The 13,507-nt window shown below is 43.9% G+C and overlaps 1 protein-coding gene across 2 annotated transcripts; it reads left to right on the top strand.

Annotated features, from left to right (window-relative positions):
* Positions 1 to 1,471: 1,471 nt before the first annotated feature.
* LOC308281010 (serine protease HTRA3-like) lies at positions 1,472 to 11,864 on the top strand. 2 transcript variants are annotated; one of them, XM_080721056.1, is made up of 10 exons: positions 1,472 to 2,119; positions 3,395 to 3,500; positions 4,253 to 4,475; positions 5,505 to 5,699; positions 7,555 to 7,587; positions 7,847 to 7,964; positions 9,795 to 9,854; positions 10,164 to 10,209; positions 10,483 to 10,578; positions 11,679 to 11,864. In XM_080721056.1, exons 1-10 carry the CDS (start codon positions 1,672 to 1,674, stop codon positions 11,854 to 11,856), a joined length of 1,503 nt encoding a protein of 500 aa, XP_080577182.1. In that variant the 5' UTR covers positions 1,472 to 1,671; the 3' UTR covers positions 11,857 to 11,864. The 2 variants fall into 2 exon arrangements, with proteins under 2 accessions (XP_080577182.1, XP_080577181.1); XM_080721055.1 differs by having other exon boundaries at positions 10,161 to 10,209.
* The last annotated feature ends 1,643 nt before the right edge of the window (positions 11,865 to 13,507 follow it).

The raw sequence follows: 13,507 nt of genomic DNA, 5'->3' as shown, positions 1-13,507 counted from the left end.
TACTGACACTCCCCTTGACCTAAGTTGTGGTCTCCCACTCAAAACAGAACTATATGCACTATTTAAAGATTTTGATCCCACGATTTCTGTAACCCATTTTCTTTTTCACCCGGTGCCAATTGCCTAAGCTATAATACTGGGCACTACTCTCTCTCTCTCTCTCTACCAACCTGGGGAGTGCCCTGAACTGAGCTCATGCTACCTTCAATGCATGAGGAGTGAAGCCTCTATCATAGTCCAAGGTGAAGAGCTACACCTCACCACAGTGTAGTTTTCACCTAGGCTTTAGGCTACACATTCACTCTGCATACTAGAAAACTACACCGCAGTGAGGTGATTGCTCTTCACCTTGGACTATGATAGAGGCTTGAGCAGGCCGCTTCTTATGACCTGATTTTTCCCAGTAGGACGTATCGCGTGGAAGGAACGCGTTATTCCAACCAGTTCCTTTCCCCTCCATCAGGTGCCCCAGCTGGCCAGGGGGAGGCAGTATAGAGACCAGGATTACTGCATGTTTTTTTCACTAGGAGACACAGGGAGAACATGTAAACTCCACACAGAAAGGCCCTTTTACCAACCCCACCTAGGCTATGTACGCTGATGACGCGGAGGAGAGAACACGCCCCCAGCGTCCCCGGTGGGAATCGAACCCGGGACATTCTAGCTGTGAGGTGACAGCCCTATATGCACTATATATTCATGCACATGCACGCACACACGCAAGCCCACACAGACACGCACCACGCAACACACACACACACACACACACACACACACACACACACACACACACACACACACAGTAATTGCATTTCAACTTCTCTCACTGTATTTATAGGAAATAGCCTTCATATTGATTGCAAATATTTGCAATCACGTCATAAAATCACACTTTGGATGATCTACCCATTATTGAATCCAGACTTGAACATGAACAGATGGAACAGACAGCCAAACATATTTCATCCACAAGATAAGAGTAGCTTAGCTATATCATAAGAATGTGTAGAGAATTGAAACATTCTTAATGTATGATAGTGTTATAAAAGTGTTGGTGCACTTTATGTAGGAGCACACACTGCATGTTGCATGGTACACATTTGTGTTCAGGTAGGCCATAGACTGTATCTGCCTATACGTACTGTATGTGACTGCATATTTTTTTTGCAGCCAGATAAAATATAGGAAGCCAAAAGTGGATCATAGAGAGAAGAACAAAAAAGTAGTAAGGCTGTGTTGTTATAACTTATAACATAGCCAGTGCCAGCCTACATACCTAAGACCTTTCAAATGTTTGACATTGTGCTCCAGTCAGTAATAGTACTATCCACTAGATGGTGTACAGTGACCATGATGGCACCGGTTGGGTCGTGCGTTGGTGGTGGTTTAGGCGACAGTGACCCTCTGTGTCTGTGATGATCTATCATGTCTCTCTGCATTTCCTTTTCAGACAAACTAGAATGAGGCAACATACACAGATGCAATAATTATTAGCTAATAGACTGGAAAAGGTTGCCGGGGGAGAAGAGAAAGCAGTTGGCGGATGCATGCCCCCATTTATCAAAATCATACTAACTTGGATTGAATGAGAAGAGCACAGAGGAACAGACGTTTGAAAAGGAATCTCATGCTATGACCGGAGGAAATCATTAAACAGCCATCTCTCTCGCTATGGAAAGAATCACTGTGCGCTTAGGTGCATTTGTGGTGGCGTTTCTCTTTGTACACGACCTGGCCGGTGCCATACCGCGATCCAAGAAGACGTGTCCCCCGCGGTGCGACGTGGGCAGCTGTCCGAGTCCCAGCTGCCCCAGCGGGTATGTCCCCGACCGGTGCAACTGCTGCCTGGTCTGCTCGCGGGCAGAGGGAGACCCATGCGGCCGCAAGAACGACTTGCCCTGCGGAGATGGGTTGGAGTGCAAGTCGCTGCCCGAGAAGCGACGAGGCGCAAAGAGGCTCTGCCAGTGTAAAATGGGACAGAAAGTGTGTGGGAGTGACGGGAAAACTTACAGCAATGTGTGCAAGATGAAAGTATTCAACCGTAAAGCTTTGCAGAAGGGAAGAGCTGCAGTTACTCTTGCGCACAAGGGACCTTGCGCCCTGCCAGACCCAGACACAGGTAAGAGTTGCCTGATTCAGTATAGTTCTCAAAGTGGGGTCCATCCATTCCAGGGACCCCATCTCAGACAGCCAGGGGTCATTGAGGGGATCAAAAATTAGGACCTGTTTAACCACTTTTTTCCTTTCTTTTCTTATTATTGTTTTTAGCCTACAATTCTGCTATTCGACATGATGTGACCTTGTATGCTTTTTGAATCCTTTTTAATCAAGAATAACTTGGATGGGAATACAAGGGGAAAATAAATTGAACAACACACATATTTTCTTATGGGGATCCTTGGCACCAAATATGTTCAGATGGGGTCCTTGGCCATGTATAGCCTAGGATACCTTTCAATTTGGGGGTAGGCCTACATTGGAAGAAAACAACATTGTTTTAGGGGGGCATTGAGTTTAGAAACTCAGAGCTATGCATGAATATCACCCAACCAACCACCAGAGATAAAGGGAGAAAGAGTTTAGGCTCATCTCTCTACTGTTATACTGTAGTGTAGCCTATTTTCACGATTAGTATACTTCTCAGTACTGTCTGTCTCCAAGCAGTCTCTCCACTAATCTTCATGGAATGTGATCCCAGCCTATAGGATACTGCATCTGTCAAAGATCTAAACAGGAAGTCATTTAAAGTCACTCCCATCCAGGGGACCTCTCTGGATAGACATCAGACTTTAGGAGAAAGCTCTAAGTCAGGATTTTCAGGAAGTGATTAGTGGTTTGGACATAAATATAGCCTAGTGGGTCCCCCCCTTCCTCAGAATGCACTGCACTGGATGTAGATCAATTAGTGTGTGTGTGTGTGTGTGTGTGTGTGTGTGTGTGTGTGTGTGTGTGTGTGTGTGTGTGTGTGTGTGTGTGTTTCAATTATCCTACGTTTTCAGCATTTGTTACCCAACCCCCTCAATAATAGTTAGACTAACTACTACTGAGGCCAGCTAAGGTCTTTGTTTATTTTGCACATTGCATACATGCTTTGTTGCATGTGTGAATGTACTGTGTTGTACTTAGGCCTGTCACAATTAGCCTACATAATCATCACAATCACAATTATTTGAAATAACGAAATGAAAATTGTTGTTTACAAAGGCAACCAGAAATGTAATTTCTATTCATATGTTCCAATTCTCATTGCCAAAAAGACAATTAAATTGTTAATCGCAATTAATTGTTTGACAATTCATCGTCAAATAAAAAATGATCATGTACTGTACTTTACTCTTTACTGTACATGTGTTTGTGTCTGTGTTAACCAAATGGGTTCTTTATGTCAGTATAGGTCATGCCCCGCTCCATCCAAACAGTCCTCGCTACAAGTTCAACTTTATCGCTGACACAGTGGAGAAGATTGCGCCTGCTGTTGTCCACATTGAACTCTTCTTAAGGTGTGTGTGTGTGTGTGTGTGTGTGTGCGTGTGTGCGTGCGTGCGTGCGTGCGTGCGTGTGTGTGACACAAGACCATATCGTTCAATGTCTGTCAAAGCTGACAAGCACTCTTGTGTTTCAACTGCCATGTTCAAACTGCGCATTAGCAGTGATGTTACTAGGTTTTCAATGTAATGGGTCCCGGGACCCACAGGTGGTCATTCAAATGGGTCCTAGAAAAGTTTTATGAGTCCTAAATATAAAGTTTACGCGCGCAAAATGGCGTCGGACGTCGGTGGAATCAAAACATTGACGTTTCTATCGCCTGTTTAAGACTTTCTACGTGGATTTTATTTGTGTTAACGTATGGTCTGTGGAATTTCTTTTTCTTTCTTTTACGCAGTAAATTATTTTAACATGGACTCCAATGGAGGCGCATCCCCGGGACCCCAGGACCATGACATGAATGAGTCCCTGGGTGACTTGAATTAGTTTTTGATGCGGGATGCGCACGTAATGACATCACTGCATTAGTGAACATAACACATTTTCAGATGCCACAGCTAATACACTAGATGTTGTTGATGTAGCACGTGAAAGCATCTTTTTACTACATGGCATTACATCAGAACGGTTCAGATGCAATGCAATCATAATTAGTGAACCAAATATAAATCTTTTGTTAACTAAGTCTGTCTATGTCTGTATGTCTCTCTCTCTCTCTCTCTCTCTCTCTCTCTCTCTCTCTCTCTCTCTCTCTCTCTCTCTCCAGACATCCTCTGTTTGGTCGACACATTCCTCTCTCCAGTGGCTCTGGTTTCATCGTGACCCAGTCAGGGCTGATCGTCACCAATGCTCACGTGGTAACCACGGCGAGCTCGTTGGCGGGCCGTCCTCAGCTGCGCGTGCAGCTGCACGACGGTGATGCATATGAGGCCGTGGTCAGGGATGTGGACAAGAAGGCAGACATCGCCACCATCAAAGTCAGCGCTCAGGTTGGAACACACACGCGCGCGCGCACGCACGCACGCATACACACACACACACACATACACACTTGTCTCCATGATGTGTGGAGGCACATTGAGCTATGGGAATCACAGGTGAATTCATTCATGATTCACAAATGTATTGGGTGAAATTGGTGATGTAATCATGCATTTGTTTTTGTTTGACCGGAAGTAATTAACATTGGATTTTTAGGGGCTTTTAGGGCACAAAAGTCTATTTGGATTGTATCTCTATTTTTCTTAAATACAGTATGCTCTAAAACATGTCTTTCTCCATTTCGTCTCATCTTTAAATGCACCTGTTTAAATGTGCCTTTACTGCACAAGTGCCCACGCCTCAGCTCTGCTATGCCAGTTTCTCACAATGACAGACTCAGATGTTCCACTGGGCAGCTTGCAGGAATACACATGTAAACACTAACTGTGACTGGAGGAGGCTGATGATGTGTGCCTTCTCTCACCCATCTCTGAAATACTTCTCTGTTCCTCTCCTCCTCTCTCTCTCTCTCTCCTCTGCCTCAAGCTCATTAGCACCCATCACAACGTTGTCTTTTCTGTCTCTTGGCTAATTTATTGGCAACTATTTTCCTCCATGTCCATTGTCCACAGACTCCACACATATAACCAGGTTCCCTCCTATTTTATAGTGTGGGCAGTTATGTGTTGGGTTAATTTGTCTACGTGTGTGTGTGTGTGTGTGTGTGTGTGTGTGTGTGTGTTTGTGTGTGTGTGTGTGTGTCGTCATTGTGTATTGTGTTGATACACATGCAGTAAACAAGTGTCAATCTATTTATAACTCTGGGAGTTTGCATATCTCTGCTGTCGGGCATGGTATTAGAACAACACTGCCACTGCCGCGATATTATTGAATGTTTTCTTTGCTTGCTATTTATTATGCCCATGAATTAAATACAGAAGAGTTCCAACGTAAAAAAGACCCTAAAAGGTCTTATTTGGGATGTTGGGATTGTGAAGTAACACTCAGGATGTTGCTGTGGATGTGTATGTGAGCAGAAGAAGCTTCCGGTGCTGGCTTTGGGCCGCTCGGCTGACCTGAGGCCAGGGGAGTTTGTGGTGGCCATCGGTAGCCCCTTCGCCCTGCAGAACACCGTCACCACGGGGATCGTTAGCACTGCACATAGAGACGGCAAGGAGCTGGGCATCAGAGACTCTGATATGGACTACGTCCAGACGGACGCCATTATCAATGTGAGTACAAACATTACAACATAGTACATACAGTACAGTACACACACTTTCTGTTTAGGGCAGATACGTAGACGTGCTCGCATGCACACACACACCTATGATTTGCACATACCTGGAATTGGTCCTCTGCATTTACCCATCTTAACTACAAAGAGCAGGTGTGAGCAGGTGTTTGTGCATTTATTTCCACTGTGTGTATGGGTGTTACATTGAGGGGTTTTTTCCCCTCAGCCGCCAGGCTGCTCACTGACGCAGGTTTCCCTTCTTCCCTTGCCCCCTAGGGATACCAGAACTATGACTTTTGCACTACTGGACTGAACACTACTGCACTTTACTATAATATTTTTTTTATTTATTTTCTTGCACGGTGTTGTTGTATTGTTGGTTTCATGTTATATGTGAAAAAAGGAAGGATTGAATGCACACCTGTAATGTTGCCGAAACAAATTCCTATGTGTTTTACACAATGGTAAATAAAGGAATCTGAATCTGAATCTGAATCTGCTTAAAGGGATATTTCGTCTAATCAGGTTTTTGGGAGCATCCCAGACAGGTTAATTATTTAAGTACAATAAAAAATGTATGAAAATATATACAGTAATAAAAAGTAATTGAAAAAACACGGCCAGCTCACATATTAGGAGGACAGTATGAGTAACCAGAACCAAAAAAGACAGGTGTTTTTGATGAATCTATCATGGTTAAAATGGAGTTTGAAGTTACAATGGGTTTGTAGGGGAAGGGGGCGTGTCTGATAAAATTTATATCAATTGTCTAAATATTGAATCAAGGAACTTAAATACTGTCCGGGTTGCTCCCAAATGCCTGATTAGACGATAAAATGACCAAAGGTTTTTTTTTTTAAGTGAACCATCCCTTTAACTTTTTAGCCGCCGTTGACAGTCCTCACCGTCATTGAAAGGGTTAATACCATGGCGCCGTTGACGGTGAGGACTGTGAATCTTACTGTATATACAGTAAAGATATGATTACTTACTGTACGTCGCTCCGGTCCCGCCCGCATCGGTAATGTCGGCGATTTGTTTACAACGCACGTTGGGCGTGCACGCGAAGTGAAGCTCCTCAATGTTAAGTCAATGGAGAGGCCCATAAAGAAACTTCATTTAAACAAAATAGCCATTTTGAGACATTTTGCAGCAGATCTAAATGTAAACAAGGCACAAGGCAGGGCGCAGCCATCTTTCCTCTTCTTGTCCCACACTGTCATGTGACTAGATGACGTAATCGTTGCCGTCAAGTGATAATCCAAAAAAACAAAAACAACCCCCTTCCAGCCCTTCAAAATAATAGCGGCGGCCTATGGAGGAAACTGCGTGGCGCCGAGGCACCAAGCAACCTTCAGATTAAGAGGCACTAGATGTGTTAAGTGTAGTTGTGATGCTAGATCAGATGAGGTCTGCTAATCCACCTTGGTTCAATACATTACACAAAACGTCTCTACCAAACAAGCCTGTTTACTACGCAGTCAGAGGGTCATAAGTGGAACCTCAGACACAAAGTTACCTCTGTAATGTGTTACTAGAAGGCAACGTTGAGGAGGTCATTGTTATGGTCCACGTCAAACTGTTGAACTAAAAGATTTAGGTCAGATCTTTGTTGAGGTTTATGCAGAACTCTTGTTTGGAGGACACACGCATGCACGCACGCACGCATGCACGCACGCACGCACGCACGCACGCACGCACGCACACACACACACACACACACACACACACACACACACACACTCACTCACTGTTTGTGTGTTATAGTTACACAGCTATCTGATGTGTGCCACAATGAGAGTCACTAATGTGATTGTTCTTGTGTGTTTATCATCATGTTGTCATGGAAGTACGGTAATTCCGGAGGACCTCTTGTTAACTTGGTGAGTATTAGCGTTCTGTAAGTAGATTCCCCCCCCCCTTTTCTTTCTAATTGACAACCACAGCAAGTATTTGACCCTATGAAATATTCATTCATTCATTCATTCTTTTATTCTGTTTGTGTGTGTGTGTGTGTGTGTGTGTGTGTGTGTGTGTGTGTGTGTGTGTGTGTGTGTGTGTGTGTGTGTGTGTGTGTGTGCGTGCGTGCGTGCGCGCGCGCACGCGCGTGCGTGCGTGTGTGCGTGCGTGCGTGTGTGTTAGGATGGTGAGGTGATAGGCATCAACACTCTGAAGGTGACTGCAGGGATCTCCTTCGCCATCCCCTCTGACAGGATCAGACGTTTCCTCACAGAACAGTCACAGAGCAGACACAGCAAAGGTCAGAATTACAATGGACCTATACCGGCTCCGCCCCCTCCAAAAGCTACGCCCGACATTATCACAGCGCGCCGCTACTGGCTTCATTCACTTCAATGGGAAATACGGCGGATTGTACACACATTTTACACATTAAATATTAATTCCGTTTTGGACCCAGAGCTTCGAAATCTCTTCCAATCCATCAACAAGGCCTGGATCTGCATTGGAAAAAATATTTAGACCTTTAAACTTTTAAAACAATACGACATAGGAATATATAAGGTCGCAGCAGAGGAATAAGGAACATGTCCAATGGTTGCTGGACCACAGAAAGCCGTTTCAAACCAATTTAAATATGAATGGACTGTATTGGCCCAAACGACAATAACCCATGACTACAAACACCTTATTTGTTATGTTAAATAGCAACTGATATGTAATGTACGTCTGTGAATGTCTGAATGAACAGGGGTAGCGACGCGAAGTGTTGTATTTCAACTCTGCTTTCGACTGCAGTGGGTAGGGGCGTCACAAGGGGGGGAAAAGTGGGACTGACTTACCAGGGCCCACGGTGGAAGGGCCTTAATTATTTTAGACTTTATCGATTGAAAAATATCAGATATACAAGCTCATAGCGTGGCACTGAGTGCCGCGCTGCGAGCTTGTAGATTTGCTATTTTTGAAATCCCACGATGAAGAACATTCATGTGGGCCCACAGCGAATCCTTGTACCCAGGGCCCAGAATTTGGTGCGACACCCCTCCCTCTGCGGCTCGGCAGCTAAACTTGTCAGGAATCGCGAACATTTCACGCCAGAGATATCAAATGTTATAGATAAGATTTATAAGCAATCGGCATGATAAGAAACATGTAGCCTACATTTGAAGCAGTTTATTCTGGTTGGTTGTTTGTGTAATGGAGAGTAATAGCCTCTAAACAAATCAGTGAAAAGTGAAAACGGCTCTGTATAGGTCCAGCAGACAGGCGATTTCCTCATTCTACTGTTGCGTCCTTATATATTCCTTTGTCGTATTGTTTTAAAAGTTTAAAGGTCTACATATTTTTCCAATGCATATCCAGGCCTTTGTTGACGGATTGGACGAGATTTCGAAGCTCTGGGTCCAAAACGGAATTAATATTTAATGTGTAAAATCCGCTGTATATCCATTCAAGTGAATGGTGCGGCTGTGATTCTCGTCGGAGGTCTCGGCGGAGAGGTGGGGGCGGAGCTCCCGGTACTCATCCATTAGCTGAATTACAATTAAAATACATTTTATGTTGAGAGCGAGGCTATAGGTCCACAACTTCAGGGTCAGTGCGAGGTACCCAAGATGCACTGCTCTCTCTCTCTCTATGCCCTCTGCCTGTTTCAGAGGATTAAACGAATTAAAACATGTATTTTCGGGGGAAAACCCCTGTTTTGCAATGTAACTACTGTACTTTTTTGTTCCTTTTTTATTAATATCATGTAGATGTTTTTCTTTTGGTACTTTAAATAGCAATAATGAGGCTATGAAATATATGTTTTGTCCCATTCACTTCCATTATAAAAATAGTCTTCCCTGGCTTTTTGTCCCACCTAGTAACAGAGCGACATGGGGTGGGACTTGACAAAGAGTGAATTGGTTTGATTGATTGATTGATTGATTGATTGAAGACTTTATTAGAAGTTTGCATAGGAAAAGGTACAGTTTCATGACGGTACAGTTCACTGGTACAAGGTCTACTAAAAGGAGATCCTAGAAAAGACTACGCTTATTTCCACAGGAAACCTAAAGCTAAAGGTAAAGTCTGTAATTGTTTCTCAGTGTTATTTGATGCCAATATATTATTGTGTGACTGACTATAGATAACACCAAGCTGTTGAGAGGACATTACCATCTACCAGAGGAGCCCCAGTCTGATGCAGGTGAGCCTGAGTAGTGAAACCATACTGTGATGTCATGTGTGATGTCACCCGGAAGTAGAGTGTACTTCCGGGTGTGTCATGCGCTGGCGGGCAACTCTAATTGAAATGAATAGGTGGGGCGGGCCGCCCGTTCTCTAGATATAGGCTATTATAACTATGGTGGGCACAGATTACTACCGTAGTTTCCTATGGTTTCTTCAACAGTGGATGATAATGTTGAGGATTAAACATAAAAAAATATATACTGTATATATATGCTGAGGATGAATGTTGATAATGAAACAAATCGTTTTTCTCCTCCCCCAGTAGGGAAAAAACGTTTCATAGGCATCAGGATGATCACCCTCACTGCAGCGTGAGTGTTGTTACACCCACAAAATGAACCACCTGCACCAACACACATTTACTCATTCTACCAGGGCTACTAGCTGTACCGTGTCAGAAAAGAGACAGATGTTAGGTATGTGCTAGTCTTAGATAGCCAGACACTGAGACTAGGTAATGTTTATGTACAGGTACAGTATGTACTGTGTGTGTGTGTGTGTGTGTGTGTGTGTGTGTGTGTGTGTGTGTGTGTGTGTGTGTGTGTGTGTGTGTGTGTGTGTGTGTGTGTGTGTGTGTGTGGCAGTCTTGTGGCAGAGCTGCGACTTCAGAACCCAGACTTTCCTGATGTGAGCAGTGGGGTTCTGGTGCACCAGGTCCTACCGGACTCTCCTGCACACAAGTAGGTTCACACACTGGCACACATACTGTACACACAAACAAAGTTTTTGAAAATGTTGACCTACAGTATAATGACCTTCCCAAAGTAGGAATGCCAGGCTGAAAGTTATTAACCACTTGAATCCTAGCGTCCCTATTATGAGCATGTCATATTAGGTGAACATTCACCGAAGAGCTTTCTTGGGGGAGATGACCAAGTATTAGTCTTGTGTGGCCAGACTCCCACAATTTGCAAATGTTCCCGTCATACAGTCTGGGAGACGATAGTTCTAATCATGAGTATCCAGCATGAGAATCGATAAAGCGGATGTGAAGCCTCCTCCCCACTTCCGTTTTGTTTTTACAGTTGCGCACATTTATCCTAATATAAATATAAATCATCTAATTATATTTAGCTTGCTGCTTAGCAGAAATTATATTTAAAGTTATACCATGTAACTTTTTTTATAAAACAAATCTTAAAATTGTCCTAACTGTTAAATCGCTTAAGTTTTAGAACACCCACTCCGTTATTTTCAGCTTTTAAAGCCTTCTCTTTATATGTTTTCTGTGATCCTCGCCGGGGTCCGGTTTTCACGGAAAAATTACGTCATCATACACTACCGGCCAATCACAGCGAGGGTTATACACTGCCGGCCAATCACAGCGCATCTTGCTGACTTCTCAGGAAGTCGCTTGCCTCAACAAAACAACAGCATATACTCGGGTGAAAGAGTCCGTTTCTCCGGAATGCCTGAACGCACAGGAACCAGGGACCCCTCTAAAGATAGATCTCGGCGAGGTGGAGGCAGACGCGGGGGTGTGAGGCCCGGTCCGCGGCGAAAAACGGCCGAAAGACGCGGACGCGACCACGGTTTGCTATAGAGCTACTGACCACTAGTTGAGCAACTTACACAGTATAGCTTTAAAAATGTATGAACTGAAATACCAGCTTCCGTTACTCGGATTTCGGAGCTGTATTTCCAGACTCTATATAGCATTCAGAGATTGTGGAATAGTTGTCTGGCTACACAAGACTAACCAAGTATAGACCCCTGGGGCAACAAAAATATTTAGCCTTTAAGTGGTTCATGGGAACAAACCTCTGTCTCTCTAACCTAGGGGCGGCATCAAGGCAGGGGATGTCATTGTCACTCTGAACGGCCGAACTCTTTGGAAGTACGAAGAGCTGCAGGGGGCGTTGCAGGGAGACCAGCCCCTCCTCCTGGAGGTGCGGCGCGGGGATGACAAGCTGCTCTTCAACATCTACCCTCATGTCCTACAAACTGAGCCTTTGTAAATACGGTAGCTAGGGATGGGACGATAATCGTTATAGAGGGTATGCGTATGCATAAAGTGAATGGCAAATCGAGTGGCAAAGTGAGATTAATGTCATTTAACGTCATTTAATGCAATCAGGTAGGACTTTTCTGTTTGGATGTATGGGCTGTCAAGGCCAGAAAGTAGTTTTTTGCCACTCAGTAGGCGTTGCCGCATAACTTCCTGGTATGATGATGATGTCACGCGCATACCCTCTATTATTGTTTATCGTGAAAAAAAAAAACTCACAATAATCATATCGTGGAGATTTACTTTTATGGTGAAATTATCCTCCTTCATGCTAGCCTCGTAAACCAGACTCTTCCTGCAACAGAAGATGGGAGGAGTCAGTTTACTAGGCTACCTTCATGCACTACCTTTTGTTTGCCGAGCTGCATATCCACTTAAATCCGCTATAATTGGTAAAAATTGACCTGGTATGATGTACTTGATACAGTCTTTTTTTTCCCACTCTCTACCAAACCTCTTTGCCAAAAAATAGCCGATCGTTACGACGCATTGTGAGCCTGTAGATCTGCTATTTTTTGGCATAAATGTTCCCCCCAGGATAAATGGATGTTGGGGATATTTTCATTATCGCGATAATATCGTAAATCGCAATTTCTTTGGTCACAATAATCGTGACGTGACATTTTCATATCGTCCCATCCCTAACGGCCGCACAGGCTTTTGTAAATTGCCTGTATTGTATACAACTATTGGGCTGGGCTCAATGTGTAGTAGTAGCAGCCGTAAGCCTGACCTATGCATAGTTGCGTGCCGGTGTCACGCACCGAAAATAGCAGATTTACAAGTAACATTTTTACAACCTCAGAGTTACGAATGGATAAATGACCATGAAGGGCTTTACCGTTTGGACACTATTATGACAAATCACATAACAGAGACACGTTAGGTACTGTACTTCACCAGAAACACTGTAATGGAATGCTTTTTTTGCACTGTTTAAATGTTTTTACACTAAAAGTGTGTGTGCACATGCAATCGCACAGGTGTCTGTCTTTGTGTGTGTGTGTGTGTGTGTGTGTGTGTGTGTGTGTGTGTGTGTGTGTGTGTGTGTGTGTGTGTGTGGCACAGATGTCCTAGCAGCTGCTGTCCAGCTGTATGGTAGGTAAGAAGGTAGGCTAGGCTGCTTGGTTTCCATGGCGGTTTCTTCTCCCCTCTTTGCCTTGGAAGGATATTCTCGTAATCTAAACAAACCTAACACAGCACAATGAGCACATAGGCAAATACTTGAGCGTACACACGCACATTCACACACACACACACACACACACACACACACACACACACACACACACACACACACACACACACACACACACACACAGACACACACAAAGAGTAAGGCCCCTTGACTGGAAATGTCTATGTCATCTTCATCCCCTCCTGTTCTGGTAAAATACATCCTCAGATGAAAGGAATGGAAGACCCTGTTCACACTAATCTATGAAACGGTTGACGAATATTGAAAAATGACAATGTCTTTTTAGACGATGATTGATGCAGCCCATAATACAGAATACATGCCGTTGCCAGACTGGTATGACCACCACTGTAAAAAATAATTACCATTGGGGTGGCAAATCTATAACATTATAATCATTGTA

The sequence above is a fragment of the Nannobrachium achirus genome, assembly GCF_963921795.1.
Source record: "Nannobrachium achirus genome assembly, chromosome: 3".
NCBI lineage: Eukaryota > Metazoa > Chordata > Actinopteri > Myctophiformes > Myctophidae > Nannobrachium > Nannobrachium achirus.
This window is presented reverse-complemented; position numbering and strand designations above follow the sequence as displayed.